The 24321-nt window shown below is 41.7% G+C and overlaps 1 protein-coding gene across 2 annotated transcripts in view; it reads right to left on the bottom strand.

The window, feature by feature from the left end:
• MEGF6 (multiple EGF like domains 6) overlaps positions 1 to 24321 on the bottom strand; it is a 267534-nt gene that overhangs the window by 20142 nt on the left and 223071 nt on the right. For both annotated transcript variants that reach the window (XM_075279921.1, XM_075279922.1), the window contains 12 exons: positions 22017 to 22139; positions 20923 to 21045; positions 20333 to 20470; positions 17594 to 17716; positions 17139 to 17261; positions 16309 to 16464; positions 15427 to 15558; positions 8272 to 8400; positions 7236 to 7364; positions 6271 to 6405; positions 4882 to 5016; positions 3394 to 3519 (listed from right to left, as the gene is read on the bottom strand). In XM_075279921.1, coding sequence (XP_075136022.1) covers positions 3394 to 3519; positions 4882 to 5016; positions 6271 to 6405; positions 7236 to 7364; positions 8272 to 8400; positions 15427 to 15558; positions 16309 to 16464; positions 17139 to 17261; positions 17594 to 17716; positions 20333 to 20470; positions 20923 to 21045; positions 22017 to 22139 — 1572 coding nt within the window. The remainder of the gene's footprint in view (positions 1 to 3393; positions 3520 to 4881; positions 5017 to 6270; positions 6406 to 7235; positions 7365 to 8271; positions 8401 to 15426; positions 15559 to 16308; positions 16465 to 17138; positions 17262 to 17593; positions 17717 to 20332; positions 20471 to 20922; positions 21046 to 22016; positions 22140 to 24321) is intronic.

Raw genomic sequence — 24321 nt, forward strand, 5'->3', positions numbered from 1 at the left:
CCCCTCCAGTCCACACTTTGGGGATGTTCCAGCAGCGACTCAGCTGCAGAGAGTCTCCTCATCAAGGAGGCTTAAGAAGTTGCTCCAGCAGCAACACTTTGGCAGAGTTTGGCTGGAGAGCTGACAGAGAGGTCCTATTTTTGGAGCTGTGTCCTGAATGATTCTACTGGCTTTTTGGATTTCTGTTATTCTAGGTGAGGTAACCTATTCTATGTTTAGTTAGAGCCTAGCCGGGCAGGTATTTAGTTTTGTATTTTGTTGCTGCACTGCCTTTTTGAGTGAAAATAAACTCTACCTTTGTTTTGGACTAAAAGAAACTGGATTTGTGTGTCTATGCCACCCCACCTAGCAACCCCAGACCCTGACAATATCTATAGATAAATAAATGGCAATATACTGCATTTGGGCTATAAAAAGGGGTCATATAGTATGTGTGGGGGGTATAAAGGGGTCATATACTATGTGTGGGGGTATAAAGGGGTCATATACTGTATGGAGGCCATAAAAAGGATCATATACTGTGTGGGTGGCAAAAAAGGCGGTCATATATTGTGAAGGGGCCAAAAGAAAGGGGTCCTATACCATGCGGGTGCCATAAAAAAACAGGGTCATATACTGTGGAGGCAAAAAAAAAGTTAAATAATGTGTTGTGGGCCAGAAAAAGGGAGTTATATACTGTGTGGGTGACCAGAATAAGGGGATTATATACCATGTGCAGGGCCAGAAAAAGTGGGTTATATGACATATGGGGTGCCAGGTTGAGTAACTTTTTTGGGAGGAGAGGCGACTTCTATAGGTTGCCTCAGGCAGCAGAGAGGCTTGGTTCACCCCTGCTGGTACTGAAAGGAAGGGGCATGGATAAAATGGCTGCCGCCTGGAACATATCATCTCTGATATAGAGTACAAGAGGAGTATGGATGAAGAGAGAGATTATAGTGCTAAGGGATACTTACCCTCTAAATAAAGGGATGGGTCCAGGAACGTAACTAGACAGGATGCAGACGGTGCAGTTACATCATATCCCAGAAGCTTTGTAAGATCTCTTCCTTATATAAGGAGACAACTTATGGACCCTGTAAAGTTGTCATTAACTCCTAGGGCCCAGGAGTTTAATTTGATGTTTCTGCTCTGAACTGCGGGCTGAGCATACACAAGGCAGCCTATGCTTCAGCCCTTAAAGGATTTTTTATTTTTGACAACCCCTTCTCCAAATGTGAGGACACTGGACCACAAGTGGAACAGCCCCTTTAACCTAAACCTTTCATTCTACATAGATATCAACTTGTTCTCCTGCCTTTAGACAATGGGCCATGAGCAATTTTATGTTTGCATTTCTCTAGGGAATTGTGACTGGTATAAGACATTACCTAAGTAGCGTCTCTCACCGAATATTTATCATGAAATAAATAATGCACTGGAGCCTCTGCATTACATTACTAGGCTCCGTGTTCTCTGCAAAACCTGAACTTTTCCTTCATTCCACAACTGTGGCAGTAAAATGAAAGAGATACAACCTGTCTGCTCTAATAAATCACTTTTAAGAGCTCAGACATCAGCTCCTGCTGCTAATTCCCTGATAAAATGGGGAAGATGATAGAAGCGGCAAAAAAGAAATAACCACATTTATCTGCACAGCGCAGAGGACGGGGTTTGTGCACGGTACGCTCTGTCCTGCGGCTTAGCCCCACTAATGTATTGTTGTTTTATTCACTATATTTCTGTTTGCTTATACTGGAATGAAATACATTTATAGGCATAATCTCCATAAAACGCACCTGTCAGTCAGTGGTGTCCCTTAAAGCAGCATTTTATTACTCTAGGAATACAATGTCAGGAAAAAGTAGTGCATGCAAAATTTTGTCATTTTGGAAAAGTGGGCTAAAAAGTGGAAACAGTCAACATGTAGGTTAGCTGCACTTATTATCTGTATTTGGTATGCCATTCGGGAAGTCTGCTATTTCTTAAAAAATATATTTAACATAAAAACGTGGTTAAAAATATAGATGATTTTCTATCATTTTGTAGTGACACATTGTCTTTTAAATCATAAAGGGACAGAAAGGACCTATATCGTAACAATAAAGCCTCAATAGCAGAGGCAGCAAGTGAGAATGTTAAAGAGGAGCTTTCAAGTCTCTGACATTGGCGGTATTATATACCACTAGAGAGCTATCAGCCTTGCCAATATACGCCCAGGTGCCAGAGATACCGGTGCTGCTAGTTTCGGCACAGATATCTCTCCATTGTGAGAAGGTTGGGCCTTACACCGGACTATGAGGAATGCCCCCATGACAGTACTCTTCCATAGCCTTGTACTGTAACACTGCCACTGTTATAGGACATTAAAGGCTGTCTGGGTTAGAAGACCTATTTTCTCATAAGCCCATCTGAGTTCACAGAGGTGGTGGTCACCGGTTCATGAGTCTCATCTCTTGATCAGAAAGGATGGTATGCACAAATGATTCTTTCTATGAAACGCCTGTCCTTTCCTGTATTATACAGATACCCCATAGGTGAAAATACATAATTTTTACTATGGTGGCGCTGCAGGAAAATTAAACATTTACTGCCAAGTTTCACCATAGATTATGACAAAGCACTGGTGGACCCAATAGAGAGACAAACTGGGAATAGCTTATTATCAGAGCGCCCTTCTAACATGTAGCGAATATCTAAAGCAGAGAACCCCTTTAATGGCTTCCAGGAACAACACAAGACAACATTCATGCAATTCATAAATGAACTAAAAAGTGGAAGTGACAAAAAGTAACAAAGAGACATTATAATATAATATCATGTATAATGTATAATCAATAAGGGATTGTCCAAAAGTTGATGGCTTATCCCTAGGATATGCTATCTGGATCAGATTGGTGGAAGTTCCAACACCTGGTAACCCTACTGATCAGCTGTCTGGATCATGGTCTATGGAGCCAGAAGGAGACAGCGCTGTACACTGAGCAATGCCCATGAATGGTACACCCACTGCATTGGGTACAAAGCCATATGCTACTGGCTCTGTACACTGTTCAATGCCCATGAATGATAGCTGACCTACAATAGTGTGGTACACCACCTGCATAGGGTGCATAGCCATATGCTACTGGCTCTGTACATTGTGCAAATTTCAGATGATTGGTGTGGGACCCCCACCTACTGATTTTTGATTCAAATAACCTATGGTCATCAATATCAACCTTGGACAATGTGTGTTTTTAGACTATACACACCCAATGCCTACTAATGTTCACAAAGGCATAACTAGAAGTGTCTACTTGTGAGGCAGTGGAACTGTTACTTCTATACCGCTATAGCTATTTATGCGCCTGTCTACAGAACATGTTGTACAATGCAATATATAATGACATAATGGCTCATTAGTCTCTTGCTTACCTCTGGAGCAGTCTGACCCAGTTTTACCAGCTGGGCAAATACAAGTCCCATCAACATGGTTACACGGAGCTCCACCACATGTACAGGACAGTAAACAGTTCAGTCCATGCGTCCCTTCAGGGCACTCTGTGTGCAAGACAAAAGTAATACAATATGCATAGAACATCTGCATGTACTGCAATGTGTCTGACAACACAAAGATGAGACTAGGAACAACACAACAGGAAACATGATATGTACTACCTTATTATACCTATTGTAATATCCTTAAACCTAGACGTCCAGGGCATAAGTAATGTCCATAAGAGGATTACACAGCAAAGAACTTACCCAATTAGGTCATAAAGATTCAATCAGTGCGTCCCTACTACATGATGAATAAAGTATAGATCTAGATCAATTGTCTGCTCTATGTAAACACAGCACTAAAGCATTTTAATTGAAATCTCATTACTGAGGCCTGAATCAATGCTCCCCGAATGTGCCGTAAAAGTAAAGTATCTGCAGAACTTTGCAGACAAATGTTCTTATGTCTGTATTCAAGATACTGTTCTATTTTGTACTATGGATGCAATGAGACAATGAGGGTACGGTGACTGGTACCCAATTATTTTCTCACCTCCTCACCCTGCACCCTCCTCTGTAGGAGTCATAACATTTTCTTCAACCCCTAGATCAGTTCATCACCACCATGAGAATCCTTTAAAGCATACCTCCAATTATAAAACAACTTCTATAAATAAATAGTACAAGTGAATATAAGAAACTTTGCAGTATATCTTATTAAAGTAAAATGCTTCTTTCTCCATTTAGCAGGCTGTTTTCCACCTTAGCTACTCACTCGCTTACAGACTCTCCATAGGGAGTCTGCTGGATGGAAACAGAGTGTGTTATCAAACTGAGAAGTTACAGTGGAGAGCAGACTGATAAATGGGGAAAGAAGCATTTTACTTTAACAAGATATATTACTATTCATTCATAAAAAGTTCTTTGATATCTTGAGGTATGATTTAAAGGCCCATTCACACTAGTCAATTAACATTAATATTGCGGAACAATCATGATAAATGGTTACTTTGAATCCAGGACAAAAAAAAATCACCAATCCTTGATTCAGATAATCATGCCACAAAAAAAAAAAAAAAAAAAAATTCTTAGGCATGATGGGAAAGTACTAAGTAATTTGCAATGAGTATTGCTCCCTGATGCACCTTTAGAATGTATTCTGGACAAGATCTTTGTTTCTTTTATCATCTCCTTATTGTGTCCCCTCCCTCCTACATGACTCTTCCATACATTCCTCTACCCTGGCGACCAAACTGCTAATATCATAGCTATTTGGCAGAGGTGACACTAGGCAAGCTTATATCTCCTAAATTCTATAGCCATAAATGCTTCCAGGCAGAGAGCCTCTTTAACATATAAAATCTTGGTATATAAGCAGTGTTACATAAAGAAGACAGGTTCCCTCCGTGGTGTTTGTGTTACCTTGGTCACAGTTTTCTCCGTGGTATCCCTGTGGGCATTGTTTCAGACATTTCCCATTTGTGTGGTCGCAGGGTATTCCTTGCTGGCAGCTGCATTTGCTTTTGCAGCCAACTCCATAAAATCCTGAGTCACATTCTATAAAAGCAAAGAATCTTGTTCAGGAAACATCATATCCGATCCTATATATAGTGATTAAAGTGTCCAAATTTACTTTCTAACTGATCATAGGATTAATTCCTGCTGTCACTCATATGTTATGTCACTCAAATCTTATGTACACCGCATATAGAGGCAGGCACCAAGTTGATAGTCCTTTTGCAGACAGACTGGGGGAATTCATTAGCATTGGCGTTTTGTATGCCATGCCATGTCTTAATGAAGTCCCAAGTGGCCCTAATGACTCCTAAATTATCAAGAAGCTCTGGTCTCTTAATAATTTGTGCCCCAGCCTGCCTTGGGCTTCTTTCCACTTTTGTCTACTTTCTTAAAAAGCGGTAAAGGAGCCGCAGGAAGACAGAAGTGGCACAATTTTGGTGCAAAAAAAAGGCCTATGCACCAAAGATGAGCCACAACTACTCCCACCTAAGCTGGTTTTCTGATAGTAAATTTCCAAATTGTTTTCTATTTTATGGCCAGCAGATGGTGCTATATTAACATACTGTGGCACTACATACATAGCTGAAGCCGGCTGGCTGACAAGTTGGCAGCTGCTTACAAGAGATACAAATGTGCTTTATTAGCATTACCAAAGAAAAACATTTGGTGTTGCTACCTATATAAGATATAAAAATTTGCCCTAACCTTTATGACAGTGAAGTTACATAGCTTCAAGGAGCCAAATGATTCCATATTATGAAACTAAATACTTGTCTTATCACTTTAAAGGAGGAAGCGGACATAGAAAAAGTAACTTCCCCATTGTGGGACTATTAAAGGATTATCTTATCTTTTATATATATATATATATATATATATATATATATATATATATAGATATAGATATATATAGATATATATACAGTATATATATTTCATTAGTGATAGGCGATGTATATTAATATAACGGCCACAATCTAAAATCAAGAGGGATAGGATAACAATTCAATAGCACCCCTCACTCTCAAAAACAATGGGAACATGATGAATTAGTCGCCCCCATAGCTCCTCAAACAATGGGGATATGGTGACCATACATGCATGGTGAATGGTTACTAATAATTACCGATGTTGGAATATTTGTGGCTTTTTAACCTATTAATCACTAAAAGTTACATTTTATCAGTTAGCTTAACCCTTTCAGTGATAGTTATTAATCTATGAGTAGCGCCGTCCCTCATTGGTACATACTTGTCCTTCATGGAGTGATCTACGCCTTTACGTCATACGTACTATTTTCGCAGGACGCTCCCTGGTAGCCCGGCTTACAGCTGCATATCCCGTCTCTTTTACCACATTCCAGTGTATTGCTCTGGACACAAGTGCACTCTTTTGAACAACCGGATCCATAAGTCCACTTTGGGCAAGCTAAAATAGAGAAATAGCATACTTACAAAAGTGACATTCCCTATATATTTTCCTGGAGCCATTTGTTATATCTCCCCCTCCTCCTTCCCTCCACTTAGCGGCAGTCGTTCACCCCTCATCCCTCTTTCTTCTACTATTCTGACATCAATTCACCAAAAATAAGAAGTCAGATCCGCTACTTTGTCTCACCTCTTTGAGCACACCAGCTGAAACATGGAGGAAACCAAACATCTTATTTGCATCAGGAGTTGCCCTGACATACTCACAAATAGCATGTAAACTGCCCATAGACAAGAGTCGTTTTGTTAATGGATTCTGCCAATTTCAATGGGATCCACTAACAATCTTATATCTAGGAGATCATATTGTCTACACCACAAAGGAGATTAAAATCCAATTCATCCCTTATAGGGCTTTTCCAGGATTGTAATATTGATAACCTTTCCTTATGATAAGTCATATCAGCTGTCTGTTGAGTGCTACCACCTCTTCACGTGATACCAGGCAGAAAACCATACGTTGTGTAGGTATTGCAGCTCAATCACATTCACTTGAATGGGACTGAGTTACAAACGAATGAACGTGACTTCACTGGACTGTGATTCAGAATGGGCACTCACCCAATCAAATCTGCCATGTAGAGCAGCTGATCTGTGTGGGGGCCAAGTACCATGTCCCAACTAGTCAGATATTGATGGCCTATCCTTAGGGTAACATATTACAGTATGTTCTGCACAATCTCTACATTACGTATAAGTGAAGTGTATAAGAAAAATGAACCAGACCTTAGTATGTACCGCTGTCACACTACATGCAGGAAAATATCTCACCTAAGTGGCAGTACCGTCCATAGAGGCCAGCTTCACACAGACAGGCTCCGTGGATCTTGTGGCATCGACCCTTGTTGGCGCAGTTACATTTTTTCTTACAATTTTTACCATAATATCCTTTTGGACAACCTATGAGAAAAGACAGATTAATATTTCAATAAACTGTGCAAATCTAATTTAACGTCTGCATTCAGTTTCCACTAGAGTAAAAGGAAAATCCTATCCCTATGTGTCCTGTTGTACATAAATATGCAGCCTCTAGAAAGTGTTTTTAGTTATATCTGAAGAAGAAGCTCAGAGGAAGCTTCGAAACGTCATATTCTGTCATCATTATGAGTTAGCCATTAAAAAAGGTATCACCTACTGAAGACTTGCAAAGTTTTTTTTGTTTTTTATATTTTATTTCCACTAGAGGGCGCTTTAGATCTGACTACATGTTGGTTATTTAGTACAATGTATAATGTGTGCAGTAAGCTCCCTGTAGTGGTAATGTCTATATAGGGCAACAAAGGGGGCATAAAATTCCTTGCAATTGTTTTATGATAGCTGTGTTTACAGGAGACACGATGCTGTAAATGTATCTGGCTGTATCTAGCTGACGGACTATTATGACAATTGTGTCAATTAAACATACTTGCCAACTTTCTGGATGATGTCTGGAAGATATGGTGCACCCTACAAAAATGTTTCAGTTTACAACAACTCCTTTATAGAGCCCCCTCCCTTTCAGGGGTGTCACGCCCTCTTGTGGAGGGGGCACAAAATGTGTCATTCATGCCCCTTTTTTTGTGACATGACCAAAACATAAAGTGATCACGTCATGTATAATATAAATGGAGGCCCAGCTGATACGGAGGCAGAGAGAAGAATCACTAACTACTCTAGACCCCACAAGGTCACCCCATTTTGCAGCACCTTCCCAGAGAGTTGGCATATATTTCATTTTCCCACCACTTCCCTATGCCATGACATGGGGTACAGAACCTAATCCTTTACTTTATAGAGCACCTAAGGTTCACCATATATAGACCCTTACCATCTTCACAGAACTCTCCGCTCACTCCTTGGGGGCAGCGGCACCGACCAGTGATGGTGTCACACGTTCCTCCATTTTTACAGTTACATTTCTGGCTACAGTTCAGACCAAACGTACCTTCTGGGCAAGCTGCAAGAGAGAAGAGTAGCCAGTATAATAAAGCGACATCTGTAAGGTATGAGTGGCCATCTTGTAACTATTTATTTATAGGACCTTCAGAGCGAGGAAAGTATTCATTCATCAAGTCTGGTATATACAGAGCCCGACGGATAGGAATCCTCATTATAAAGCAATAGGACTGTGTGCCGCAGTCAAGGAGAGGGGGCAGACAAAATACAATTGTAACTCTATGTGGTCTTGTTTACTACACATCATTTTCAGCACATATTCTGATCTTTTGGACTGTCTATTTACCCGACATTATACTGGAATACTTACGTGTGCCTAGATACTGTGCGTAGACATTTGCCTAAGTATCCATTTATGTACCACTAATATTCACAAATTATACATCCTTGGACATTCTTAATATTTTCTTCAATCCCAAATTTAGAAGACATTTTAATTTCTGCCCCTTTAATTCTTCGTTCATTTACCCAAAGTTGGCCAGAACAACACCCCATAAATATAAACTAGTTTAAATCCTATGCCCTTTGCCGTCCAGATCACCAGAAAGTCCTACAATAATCAGTCATGACTGTTGGCAAGTATGTTGTGCAATGTTTTGCTCAGGTTACAGATTAGCTGCCAGGACTGGAGTATTCCCAGGAGTTCTCCTATCTCCGATCTTGTGACACAGTGGCGGTGCCCATGCAACTATCTTGGCATAAAAGTAAGGTGTAATATACTATAAATGTCTGATAGTTGCAGATTAGAGATGAGCGAGTAGTATTCGATCGAGTAGGCATTCGATCGAATACTACGGTATTCGAAATACTCGTACTCGATCGAGTACCACTCGCTATTCGAATGGAAAAGTTCGATGCAGAACCAGCATTGATTGGCCGAATGCTATACAGTCGGCCAATCAACGCTGGTTCTTCTCCTACCTTTAGAAGTCTTCTCCGTGCAGCTTCCCCGCGGCGTTTTCCGGCTCTGAATTAACTCTGCCAGGCATCGGGCCTGGGCAGAGCCGACTGCACATGCCCACTTGTAGTGCGGACATGCGTAGTGGGCTCTGCCAGGCCCGATGCCTGGCAGAGTGAATTCAGAGCCAGAAGATGCTGCGGGGACGCTGCACGGAGAAGACTTCTCGGAGGATCCAGCCCGACCCTCACTCGTGGACTTGGTAAGTATAATTTGATCGAATGTTGCCTACCCCTGAAACAAGCATTTTCCTCCCATAGACTATAATAGTTGAATAGTCGAGTAGTCGAATATTGAGGGGCTACTCGAAACGAATATTGAATATCGAACATTTTACTGTTCGCTCATCTCTAGTGCAGATCCCTCCTTGGACACTGCACTAGTATTCAGACAATTTGTCCCCAGGGCCCCCTGTTCTTTGTAATGCCACAGCCACAATAAATGGAGAAGTGGCCGAACATGTATGGCTCTCTCTATTCACGTTTATGAATGTTACAAAAACAACCAAATGCACTCGCCTATTCTGAGAGCTCCAAGAGACGTGAATGATCAGAGCCAGAGTCATAACTAAAGGCTTATGGTCCTGGTACAAAACCCCAGCTTGGACAGTCTACGCTCCATCCATACAAAGTGCTACTCAAAAAAAAACATTTAAGTAGTTTTCCCTTCTCCATTATGGTTTTTTCTTAGACTTATGCTTGGTTCACATTTGCGTTGGTATTCCATCCGGGGAAGTCCACATGGGGACCGCCTGAACGGAATATCGAACACAACTTCAAGCGGTATGCAGTGAAAGCACACGGACCCCATAGACTATAATGGGGTCCATGTGCTTGCCTCGCGCTGCCCGCACGAATCATACAGACAGAAAATTAGATTGTGAACGTGGTGACGTGACCATAGTAGTGGTGCTTTGTTTGTTTTTATACCCTTTTTTTTCTATATTTTTGTTTTGTTTCTTTTTATACATTGTAAACCCCATAAGGTCACAATAGATATGGGGGGAGGGGGATTTTATCTTTCTTTTCTTCTCTTTCTTTTTTTTTTGTTGATTTCTCCTGCATACAACAGCTTATAGAGTTCCTGTCCCCAACATTCATGAGCCTCCGAGACAGAAGGGAACCACATGGTGGACTGCTGGGATGTACATAGTCGGCAGGTGGTCTGGAAGCGGTTACAGTGCCCCCAACTACCTTGGCTCCTTAATTTTCTTTAACATCAGAATTCAGGAAGGTAAAAATATTTTGTAGCTGATTTACTATTAAGAATATGCCAGACTTTTGGAGAAATTTGCACTACAAAATTGACACACATGCTTTAAACCAAATTTAGACTAAGTCCACACATAGCGAGCCGCAGCCAAGGAGCACTGCGGAAAACACTGTGGTAGAAACGTATTCTGTTTTTTTTTCACAGAAAATCTGCACAGGAAAACTCTCTATAATATGGTCCTTCTGGCTCCATTATGCCTATACAGTGTAATTGATACGCAGAAGATTTACAAAAACACAATGGTTTTTAAATCACAGCATGTCCGCTGCAGATATTTTCCTGCAACGTGTGGATGGAAGTAACCAGAATCCCACCCAATTTGCAGGTATGACAAATTGCAACGTTTTCGCAACGTGGGGCCCTGGCCTTAGACACTTTCTGAGACTTATTTGACAAGGGATGGGGCTTGATGGAAAAAAGGGCAGGTTATGCTGGAAAGGGGGTGGAACTAATATGCAACAACATGCACCAACTACAGTATACACCCCCGATTTACCATCTAGTATCAGCCACTACAATAAACCTGGCGCATGTTAAAGCTTCGTCTAGTAAGTTGTAAAGAGGCTGCTTAAATATCGGTGCCGTTAGTTTTGGTGCCAATATCACTGTACTGTCATTACTGGGCTGTAAGGAGCGTCCCGTCTGACAGTACAAGGCTATGGAAGTGTAACGAAATTAACGGCGCCAATATATCTGAAACCAGGGCACATACCGGAATGAATTCAGCGCGCTCTCAGCTTTCTCGCAGTAGTATGTAACACCGCCAATGTCAGAGGACATGAAAGGTTCTCTTTATAATGCACCTCGTCTAATCTAGTATGTCTAAAACTTACAGTACTAGAAGCGGATTTATTCTAACAAATAATGAAGATATTCTCTGGACCCCTCACTGAGGCTCATGTATGTATAAGTAGCAGCTACAACTGTATATACTATTGGCAGCGATGACAATAGACCTCAGCAATGCAGATATCAACAAATGGTCGAATGTTAACACTTTAATTGTCATAACTTCCTTCACGCTAAACTGACCGTAAACTTGTTCCGCCAATTATTTAAAGTAGGCAGATGACCTAAAACACGGCACCCAGGTTAGGACGCAAGCCAATCCAAGCAAACACTAGTCATGGTTTAAGATTTATGAGTCTGGTGTAATGAAAATACAATGACATCCGTGTAACGTGACGATGGCCAAATGATATTATAATTATATACACAGCATATACATGAAAGGCATGAAGTATATAGAGTTACTCCACCTCTGCTGCCATCTTCTGTATACCCATAGAATAGTGGAGGGACATTGGAATAATTATCTTGATCATGTGTATCCAATCACCAATCACATCCAAAGCTACGCAATACTAACAGACTAACCACAAATGTTTAATTGAGATTCTGAAAAAGCAATTAAACCTGCTGCACTGCATTGTAGGAAATGTGGTGTTTCAACAGAATCACAAGGGACTGAGCCGCGTAATAAACTATAAATATATTATAGGAATGAAATGAACTTGGATATTTTTGGTAATGGCTCTAAATGTTTGAAACGCTTTAAGTAAATGTCCACCTTGTCAATCTCACGTCTTCTGTCTTGTGAAATGTCTTAGGGGTTTTTCAAAAGTTTAATATTTTTGCAACTTTAATATTGATGACTAGAGATGAGCGAATAGTACTCGATCGAGTAGGTATTCGATCGAATACTACGGTATTCGAATTACTCGTACTCGATCGAGTACCACTCGCTATTCGAATGGAAAAGTTCGATGCAGAACCAGCATTGATTGGCCGAATGCTATACAGTCGGCCAATCAACGCTGGTTCTTCTCCTACCTTTATAAGTCTTCTCCGTGCAGCATCCCCGCGGTGTCTTCCGGCTCTTCATTCACTCTGCCAGGCATCGGGCCTGGGCAGAGCCGACGGCGCATGCTCGCTTGTAGTGTGGACATGCACAGTCGACTCTGCCCAGGCCCGATGCCTGGCAGAGTGAATTCAGAGCTGGAAGATGCCGCGGGGACGCTGCACGGAGAAGACTTCTCAGAGGATCCAGCCCGACCCTCACTCATGGACTTGGTAAGTGTAATTTGAACGTTGCCTACCCCTGAAACGAGCATTTTCTCCCCATTGACTATAATAGGATTAGATATTCGATTCGAGTAGTCGAATATTGAGGGGCTACTCGAAACGAATATCGAATCTCGAACATTTTACTGTTCGCTTATCTCTATTGATGCATATCCTTAGGATGTGTCCTAAGTATGAGATTGTCAGGGGTCTGAATCCAAGTACCCCTATTAGTCAGGTGATGGACAGGGCTGTGGTGCTTCAGAACAGACACAGCATATATACAAATATTGCCTTACCCTGAAAAAAATATTGGATGAATAGTAAAAAAAAAATCCAACCAAAATATTTGTACTGATCGTCAGAACAGTTCATGTAATTCCTTAAAAACCAAACATCGATACTACAAAGAGATATTACTCCCCAAGACACAAGCTTGAATCCAGGACTCTTGAGCTTGGCAGTAAGAACATTTACATTGAACAAGAACCAATGGTCTTGAAATGTAAGAATAATCTGCAACTCATACAACGTCTTTATAAAGCCACTCCAAAGAGCAGAATATAATATCATTCCTATTTATAAACATGGAAAGCATTGAGATGCCAAGGTAATGCACCAATGAGAAGACACAATTGGATCCATGGGGAAGTGTGCCCAAACCAAAGCAATAGACTGATACAATCCAGATCTCCAACCAAATGTTCCTTCAACTACTTTGTTGGCGTCTTCAGGATAGAATCTGTGGTGATGTGGCAAAGTCTTACCGCAACATATTAATATTAATTCAATAGCCAGAAACATGTCAAAAGCAATAAAGTATCATTCGTATCATTCAGTACAACTGCTACTATGTAACAATGTAAAAGGTTACATTGGTACGCCAACCAAAGTTGGGTGAAATTCCCATTGGTTATTCTTCTGATTTATTCGGGGTCATCAGCAGAGTTGGTCACAAGGAAGTAGGTAAAGGAGCCTCCCTTATATATTTCCAGACTCAGGTACTTCCAAATCTGCATATGGCAATAAGACAATGCAGAAATCTTTTGCTGCAGAATTGTAACTGCATCTAGATGTAACCAAGAAAGATCTGCTAGTACATCTTGGGCCTTATAGATGTTAGGGTTGTGACGTCTGCTGTAGCCCCTTTAAAACTGCTGGGTCCACAGAGACAAATTGCCCTTTAAGAAATTGTGCTTTAATTTACATGCAGGTCCAGAATTTTATAATCCCCTCCATTTCTCTCTTCCATGCCGGCTATTGGTTTCACCCTGGTTTTGGCTCCCATCCCTGTTGCTTCCTTTTGCTGTTTGTGTTTCTCTGACTGACCATCGGACTGAGTTCCTGGACTTCTAGTAAAAAAAAATCTAACTAAAATACTTGTACTGATCAACAGAACAGTTCATGTAATTCCTTAAAAACCAAACATCAATTCTACAAAGAGATATTACCCCCAAAACACAAGCTTGAATCCAGGTCTCTGGAGTTTGGCAGTAAGAAAATTCACATTTAACAAGAACCAATGGTCTTGAAATGTAAGAACAGTCTGCAACTCATACGTCTTTACAAAGCCACTTCAAAGAGAAAAATATAATATCATTCCTATTTATAAACATGGAAAGCATTGAGATGCCAAGGTAATGCACCAATGAGAAGACACTATTGGATCCACGAGGAATTGTGCCCAAACCAAAGCAATAGACTGATACAATCCAGATCTCCAACCAAACGTTCCTTCAACTAGTTTGTTGGCGTCTTCAGGATAGAATCTATGGTGATGTGGCAAAGTCTTACCGCAACATACAGTATTAAGTCAATAGCCAGAAACATGTCAAAAGCAATAAATTATCATTTGTATCATATGTAACAATATAAAAGGTTACAATGGCACGCCAACCAAAGTTGGGTGGAATTTTCATTGGCTATTCATATGATTTATCCGGGGCCATCAGCAAAGTTGTTCACATGGAAGTAGTTAAAGGAGCCTGGAAAGAGGTAGCCCTGGGAGATGGATACCAGGCTTTGTCGCCTTTAAGACAGACTCCCCACAGCAAATGTGTAAGGCTTTGATGGGAGGCAACAAACAATATGAACTGAAGTATCACCTTTACTGGAAACTGGAGTTGTATCCTCCGCACCCCTTATGGATATAGTTGTGGTTATACTTCATGTCTACTTTCCTCTGTATCCATGACAAAACTTCTGCCACTTTGGTTTTGGTACAGGGCTGTTACATGGATCCACTTCATCATCAATGTACAGACATAACGAATCCAGGAAGGATTTGACCATTCCTATGGATGGTGTTTACTAAATACTCTAGATTTTAAGGACACTTTGATCCAGAGTTTTTATACTGACTGCCAGGTAGGAAATGGGGCAATTGGCATAATCCTCATGGGGTTTCTTGCCTTCCTCTGGATCAACACTGTAGGGTTATAGGTTGGACTTGATGGACTGATTAGATTAGACATTAGGAAAAACTTTCTGACAGTGAGGGTAGTGAGAGAGTGGAATAGGCTGCCACGGGAGGTGGTGGGCGCTCCATCAATGGAAATCTTCAAGCGGAATCTGGATAAACATATAGCTGGGATGATTTAGGAAAACCTGCACTCGCAGGGGGTTGGACCCGATGGCCCTTGAGGTCCCTTCCAACTCTACCATTAAAAAAAAAAAAAAAAAAAGACTGATGTCTTCATCCAACCTCATCTATTATGTAACTATGTAACTTACTCTGGTTGCAAATAACACCAGTCCACCCTGCAGTGCACACACAGCCATCCTCGTCTAGGGTACAGGTAGCGCCATTCTGACAGTCGTCGCAGGTCAAGGTGCAGTCTGGGCCAAACGTGCCATCAAAACACACTGCAAGTGCCAAGCAAAGGAAACGTTAGGAAAAAAATAAGCATAAATGGATGGCCTATGTCACAATATTTCTTTCTAGCTATGTCTCCTTAAAAGAACACTAAACTTCTAATTTTTTTTTATTTATTTTTTTTGCAACCATATATTTTTTATTTTGTTATGCTTATCATGATCCAAAAAGAAGCAATACCTAGCGTGAAGTTGAAGATTATTTTATCTTTTGGCTAGTAAGGAGAAGAATGACAGGTCTGCTGCACAAATAGCCAGGGGGCGGAGTTACTGGTGGAGAGCTGATGATGTCACTTAAGGAAGAGGTGAGATTATCCGCAGAGGGATAGTGACAGCGCCATCTTAGTGCTACTGGGTTGACCTATAATCGCAACTTATTACCTATCCACAGCAAAGCGGATATGGTTTTACTTTTTTTTTTTAACCTTTTTATCCTTCTAGCTATTAAAATTCCCATCTTACTGTATAATAGGCTACCTCCCACCCCCACTTAAAGTATCTTTAATTAATCACTTAGCTGTCTTATGAGAACCATATGTACTAATAAGTCAATGTAAAGAGGGATTATGTTACTATATAATGACTCAGTAATCCCTCAATGAGACAAAATCCCTGGTATAAACTAATAGGGGTTAATTCCAGTAAAGAGCAGTAAGTGGATACATTTTTAAGGGTCATTGCATAAAATGGGGAATAGTGTGATGCTGATGTATAACAAGGATGCTTTGTATGCCTGGTTACCAAATGACTCAGATAGTGTGTGTTCTCCTCGGAGTTCTGCTTCTTCATCTTCATCATAATCATCATCAAATATTTGGGAGAATTCATCCCGCAATAAGGTGACCTGAGGAAGGGATTGCTCTGCAGGGAGCTGTCTGGAGTCGGTTTCCTGAATGCCTGGGAAAAGAGAAAAAATTCAGCTGCAGTGTATTCAGTAGGGGAAAGATGGAAGGAAGTGCAAAACTACAGAATCAGACTACACTGGGGTTTGTTGTAGTCTGTAACCATAGAGACACATAGGACTGAATAGGAGCTGCTGACACAAAATAAGTGGAGATTCTTATTCAAGACTATGTCAAGCGTTGATCCATTAATGTATTTGCATGAAAGAATTGTGTGCTAAACTGAATCTTTAGGTGCCCCTAAAGATTGTACTTAGAAAAGTATGGCCCAACACAGGGGTGAACCTGCCTGTTTCGCTGCCCAAGGCGGACAACAGAAAGCCGCCCCCCCCCCCCCCCCCCCCGAGGAGGGGCAGAGTGGAGGGGGCGAGACGGAGCGAAGGGGGCGTGGTGGAGCGGCGTTAGCAGGCAGAGAGCAGGCACGGAGAGGACCTTCTCTCTGCCTGAGTGTGAGGGGAGGCCGCTGGAGCAGCGCTGCTTCAGGGGCCTCCCCAATCCACCACTCGGTGACACTAAGCCAGTCCAGGACAGCTTGTCCTGGACTGGCTTAGGTAAGCAAAAATGCCGCCCTCCCCGGTGCCCTGGCATAGTGCCGCCTGAGGCGGTCGCTTCAGGTCGCCTCATGGGAGGTGTGGCGCTGGCCCAACACATACAGTATGTATACATTACCAGTACATCTTTTCCCATCAGCATTTAGTCTGTATCCAGGATTGCAGCTGCATTGGAACGATCCAGGGAGATTTTCACAAACTTGGTGGCATCCTCCATTGTTTAATAAGCATTCATTGACATCTGGTAAAAGTAAGTTAGAAGTATATAAGACGCATATCCTGACAGCTATGGAAGCAAACCCTGTGACTGGAGCTCACGATGGGGAAGGGGAGCAGCATCTGAGGTTAGCCCCTTCCTCCCTTCTGTAAAAAGCTCACTCATGTACATTAACAATGAGAAAGAATGAAGGGTTATAAAAATGGGATTGGAAGATATGGGGGAACAGGAAGGGATAAAAGGATGTGGCCCAACTTAGATTTAGCTATGCTCTCTCCGCTATAGAATAGAGGAAAGTTTAGACTGAGCCTCACTTGGAACAAATTTACAAAAATAAAGGACCATAAAGTACTAACCATCACATCCACAGCCGTCAACGTTCAGCCGGTAACCAGGGTAACAGACACACTCGTAGCCCCCGACATAATTTGAGCACTCTTGCTGACAGCAGGACGCGCCATTGCTGCACTCATCGGCATCTGTATAAATAGATCATGACTGATAAGTAGGACCGCACCAAGACATTAACACTTTCCTATAGGAAATTAGGCATGCAGCATATGATAACCCGGCTCACATCTATACAAATAATAGAATCCTATAAGAAGGTTTTTATAACGATGTATTTAATATAAATTGGAACTTTAAATTGAAGACCAATCCTTAGAATCATCAATTGAAGATCTGTGGGGGTCCGATACCTGGGATACCTGCAGATCAGCTGCTTGAAACACTTACATGGACTGATGGTAGATTTTTCTTATGTTAGAAAAGTAGACAAACACGACAGAAGAAAGTGGCTGTCATGTTTTTTACATTAGGGTGAAGAGAAACAGATGGAGTGGGCTCCATTCTGCCTCAGTCAATCTAACAACGTTGTAGTCCGTCGCTCTCATCCTATGATGGATGACAGCAACAGACATTAATAACGGTAGTATGGACCCAACCTTAGGCTTTTTTGGACATATTGCATTATTATAGTTGACAAAGCAGCATAAACTATCACATACACAGAGCTGTACGGGGCCATGCGGGTGATTTTATACAGGAGTACAGCATGGGGCAAATTTTGTATTTTTGTATGGGATATATGTTTATCTAGTGGGCATAGCATTGGGTATATTTTATTCAGGGCCTAGTGTGGGACATATTTTTATTCAGGGGCAGGCACGGGACATAATTTTATACAGGGTTTGTGCATGTGGTCATTTTATAAGCAGGGGCCAGTGTGGTTTTTTTTTGGTTTTTCAGTAGACCCTATAGGCATACACAACAGTGGTGTATTCAGTAAAGCTGCACCAAGTCTAGGGGTAAATTGAGGTGAAAAAGTCAAAGTACAAGTCAAGTCTTCCCAGACTTCTCTATTCTATACAGAGACGTCCATAAGTATACAGTGTGTATGTTTTTAGCAAGGATCCTTATATCTTGATATCAATTTTGGCATCCGTCAAAGGGATCCATTTAACTTATGGAACAGATTTCCTGGAAGTTCCCCCTGCCAATCCTGCATTTGTCACCAGCCTCAATGCAAGTTGTTTTATCTTCCGTCCTCTCTAAGGTTGGGTTCACATCTGTATTTGGAGACTCCGTTGCAATGTCTGTAGGAAATCGTCGGACGCAAAAGTCCAGTCTGATTTTTTTGTTCTGCAGTTTCGGTTTAAAAGTTGTATAGTCAATGGGGTCTGTCAGGCTCCATTCATATCCATCATTTAACTGAACCACTTGTGTCCACTTTTACGTTCTTCCAACAGACTAGAAGAATGAAAACAACAACATAGGTGTGAACCTAGCGTAAACTGAACAATCCGGATTCCAGGCTCAGATATTTGCCTGAACTGATACATTGTAACAAACTGCAGGATAGGATAGAGACTGGTGCTGATGATGTGCAGAGATGACAGAGGTTTGTCTAGATTTTATACAATTGTGGCAATCCCTCAGTATTGAGTGTTTACAGTTTGTATTCATTTCCCCTTTACTTACAGCAAGCAGAGCTCTTAAATATGGTGAAGACTTGAAATACAAAGATATTAGAACTGCAGAACTTAATTAGCATAAGAACAAACAGGCAGATTGTCTTATCTCTGAAGCTCCTCGGGCTTCTTGTTCTGCACTAGATCTGTAGACTTACATGACCTTCCTTTGGACAATCTTGGTTAAACAATTTAATTTAGCTGGTGGCGATATCTGTATCTATCCGGCTGGCGCGTGACTAGAGTGTGAATACTATACAATATAAACTATATCCAAAAAGAGAAGCATCTGTGTACTATCAACCAGAGGATAAATAGCTTGTACACTGCACCCGCACCTGTGCTTGCCTGGCATCATCCAGAGGTAGCGATGTAATTGGCATTAATCGGCATAAGCCCATCATCTCCAACCTGTACTGTCCAGCTGCTGCAAATTACAAGTCTCAGTATGCCGTGACAGGCCCAGGACATGCTGGGGTTTGTAGTCTGCACCAGCTGATAAGGACACAGGTTGGGGATCATTTTAGATACTGAGAGATATAAGGGATACGCTGGATGTTGGGGCCCTGAAAAGAGTTAAGTTACATAGAACCCCCAATGACAGTGGCTCGTGGGAACTATGTCTTAGGCATCACCCTTCCCTGAATGCAGGGGGCAACCAGGGATGAGTGCTATATACTGAACAGTCCATGTCACCGATTTCTTCTTTCAGTTTGAGATATAGAGAGCAATTTTGCATTTTTTGCAAGGGATTAAACATAAGGGGAATTTATTAAAGCTTTGTGCCAGAAAACCAGTGTAATAAGATCACATTTTTTGGCACATCATCATCTACACAAGAAAATGAGTCAATTTGTTTTTTTACCACTTTTGCAAAGAGGTCAAGGTGGGCTGGAGCAGAGGCAGATTTACTATAACTCATGCCAGAAACCTATCATGAGTAATACCTATGGCAGTGTCTGGCTCGCAAAGATTTTAATTCTGGTGCATATGACCCGGCCCCCTTTAATAAATCTGGTGCATCTCACGCCACTAGGGGAACTGATGAACACTAATGTAGGAAATGCCAGGGTCAAATGATTTCACCTAGTGAGTAGAAAACACCATTACAAGCCATCTTACCCACACACGTCTTTCCATCAGAGTCCAGATCTAACCCCTGCGGACAGACACACATGGGGCCCGTGTTGCTGTGACGACATTCATGGGAGCAGCCGCCATTGTTGATCTCACAGTTGTTAATGATCTCCATTTCTATCCCTAGGGGAAAAAAATACATATTTAGCCTTCTTATTGCCAGGCCTCACCTGTGGTCAACACAGCACCCCCACAGTGGAACCATGGAAAAATCTATCTTAAAGGTGTAATATGAACATTGAGATGTGGCTGTGTTACAGCTGAGCGAATCGGCCATATTCTTGGTTTTCTAGCGTTATTTCATGTTTTTACCATATTTTTAACTTTTTAACCGTCCTTCACAAAGTTCCCTAACATTTTATGTGGATTTTAACTGTGCAATCTTGTAACTAGTTGTTCACAAATGGAGTTCCCCTTTAAATCTATATATACAGTACTTTTGAAAGTGAAGCTGCTATCCAACCAAAAATTCCGGAACTGTCTTTTTCTGGCAATGACAGACACCAAATATTTTACAGCCAATGCAGCAGATTTTCTACAGATGTTAGGAACGTTCCCCCCCATGGAACACTTACTGTAGCACTGTTTCCCATCAGCTCCTAACTCATATCCAGGGCTGCAACCGCAGTGGAACGAACCTCGAGTGTTGAGACAGCTGTGCGCACACATGGCCAGGCCGGTCACGCATTCATTAATGTCTGTAAGGACAAGCAGGGGATATCGGAGAGAGATTATTAAACTTGAAAACCAGGGGCTGAAGCACTGGGAACATTCTGCCAAGAAGAAGAGTAATTGCTTCTTGCTACATTGTGACAAGTTTATTAATACCTGGTTACGGAGTGCCACTCCACCTCCTCACACTGTATAGCTGAGCTGTATATAACATAGTATAGGGTTCTGTATACCATAGAGGCAGACCATGTACATGTATCTGCCAGGGGGCCTTTGTTATTTAATGGTGGGAACCTATGCAGGACTCCCCTCTCAAGAGGCACCAAACTGGTAGCAAACAAGTAAATGGGGAATTGGTTCATGGGTCAAGAATGGAGCATCCTGGAGTAACAGACACAGAACCCTTTGTCCTCAGTGCAAAGGCCGTAACTGTAATGGGGGGATTTATATTTTGTATGTCACCCTCTCTCTTCTCCAATGGTACTGAAATATTAATAGTGCTAGCCAGAAATTCATTAAAGGGGTAGTCTACAAATGACAGGTTTGTCTTTTACATGACAGCACCCTATTCCCTTATTGTTACTACTAGTATTACTACTAAAACTACCACTAATTTGAGAAATACTACAATAATATATTATAATATTATTATTATAATATCTAGAATAGTAAAATCTGCATTACCAGGTACACGACGCACAACAGATCAGTAAGTAGACAGGGCAGAATGGATATAGGCATTAATGTAGCTGTAGAGCTATTAGTATACAGGCAGAAAGCGTTGTCATCAGGACATAGAGGTCGAGGATGTCTAGACTTTTTCACGTTCCATTGACACTAATGGGCCACTTAAATGTCTCTTCGGGTAACTCCATTTAACGTTAGAGAGCTGAACTCACAAAGGATAGAAAACATTTCATGGCCCATCAGCTCTGGATCATTTGGTTTTATGGAGCCATATGTTTACCTTCAGACTCTCTGATTTAGTGGACTGTACCTTCACATGTCTTTCCATCAGCTGCCAGTCTGTACCCAGGGTGACACGAGCATTTCCCCCGTCCTCCATCATTGGTACACTGATGCATGCAGCCTCCATTCCTGGTTAGACAGGGGTTGCTCACTGTGGAAACACACATTGAACCAATTAAAGAGGAATCTTTCATTTTCTACTACTGAACTCCACACTGTCTGTTGTACGGAGTGGGGGAAAGAGAACGAATGTTTCGATTAATTATAAGTAACGGGAGATAACCATGGAAATATGCAATTAATAAAAAACGGAACCATGAAAAATGACTGGAGCTCCTGCTGATCTATCTCATTTCCTAGAATGCAAAAAAATAAGCAATCCCAAACTACACAGCACACTGCAATATAATCCATTTACTTTACTACATCCCAAAATTCCAAACATAACAATAACTGTCCTGTTCATCCAGTTCTGCCTTGTTCACTTCAAATTTGTCAAAGTCACTATAGGGGGTCACATTTATAGCAGCTGCAAACCAGGCCCAGAGGCCAGGGGGGCTTACAAGTTATCCTTACCACGCTGTCTGATTCAACTTTGATAGCTGGCAGTGTTTGCATAGTAAATTTATTACCCCTGCACTCTGGTGCCGTGGAGTGCATACACATATCCTCATCGTCAAAAAGGAGAAACCTCCTTAATGTCAAAAGAAGCTGTAGGAGAGGCTGTGGCCTCAAAAAGGGGCACCAACTGGGGATGGGAAGCTTATGTGTACTGTACACACATGAACGAGTCTTCATGGCAGCCCTGGGCCTGGATAGAGAAGAAAAGACTGTTTAAATTGAACCTTTCACCACCTTCTACAAGCCCAGCTCTTTACATCACTTAATAGCTGCTGCTCCTCTGATTCCAGTACAGTTGGAAATTTTTCTCTAACCCCCCCTTCCCTCACCACCGTTCCTGAGCAATCAATGCAGTTAGTTTTGGTGCTTGATATGTTATTTAGGCTCTCTCAGGAGGGTGGTGTCAGACAGGAGCAGAGAAGGGGTATGATTCTGAGCTCTGACACTGTCTGCCTCTGATTGGAGCTCTGAATCACACCCCTGCCTGACACTGCCCTTATGACATTACAGAGAAGAAATATCACATCAGGCACCAAAACTAACTGCACTTGTTGCTCAGGAATGGTGGGGCTAGAGAGCAAATTCCAACTGCTCTGGTATCAGCGAAATAGCACCTAGATTCTAAGAAATTGAAATGGTGAAGGTGGTGAAAGGTCCTCTTTTAATGTATTTATGGAACACACCTGATGGTTGTGAGGAGAAGATGCACAGGGAGACCCAAGCTGAACTTTGGCACCAGGGCCCACGAGTCTTTAGTTACAATCACAGTGGCTTTCAAACTTACACAGACAGAGCAATATCACTAAGGTTCCAGGAGTAGCGATGAAATATATAGGTGCTAGAACCACCTATGTGTGATCTAGGGCCAATGCCTATTGCCTTCATTCATCTACTTCCATTCGAGGAGACCTATCAGTCAAAACTCTGTGGTTTACACATTCAAGGAGTCAAGACAATCCCTAACAGCAGCCATTATTGTGCACATGACATTTTTCACCCAGCTTTCCAAAGGGCATCGCCCGTAATCTCTCCAATAACCTCTCTGACTGCTCTGCTCGTGTCACTATTGAATATGAACCAGGGAGGTCAGGATGAACAGCGCTATAAGTATGAACTCACCTTCTAGACACTTTTGTACAGCTTCATCACTCCTAGATTTATCCTGAATGGTAAGTTAGCCTTAAGCTACACAGGACTGTGGTTGTGTTCTTACCAGCATCCCCAGAAAACTGGCCCTTAAAAATACATAATTTCTTCTGGATGGGCATATTATACAGCCCAGAACACAGAAAAGTTCTTCCAAGCAGATCTGTATATGCCCCACATGTGTGGCCATTCAGCAGGGCAGCCCTGCAAAAGGTGGGACTGTTGGTTGGTTGCAACGCCAATGGCAATGCTAGGAGCTCCGGTTTCACAGCTCCAGGAAAGGGGGCACTATGCTGTGTGGGGACAGGCCCAGGTCAAAGGTTTGCTGTAGGGACCAGTGTTTCCTAGTTATGTCCCTGACTGAGGCCATCATAAAATGTGTGTGGTTCAGCTAGAGTAATGCCTACAATAAGCAGTGTGCCCCCATTTTTGTCCAACAACTGTGGTGCCTATGGTATCACATCATCATTGCCACTACCCTATATTTTTTGGATACTCACTTTATCCCCTGTTTTTTTTGTTTTTGTTTTTTTTTTTCTAAAAATATTAATTTATAGGGAAACTCT

The sequence above is a fragment of the Leptodactylus fuscus genome, chromosome 6 (genome assembly GCF_031893055.1).
Source record: "Leptodactylus fuscus isolate aLepFus1 chromosome 6, aLepFus1.hap2, whole genome shotgun sequence".
Taxonomy (NCBI): Eukaryota; Metazoa; Chordata; class Amphibia; order Anura; family Leptodactylidae; genus Leptodactylus; species Leptodactylus fuscus.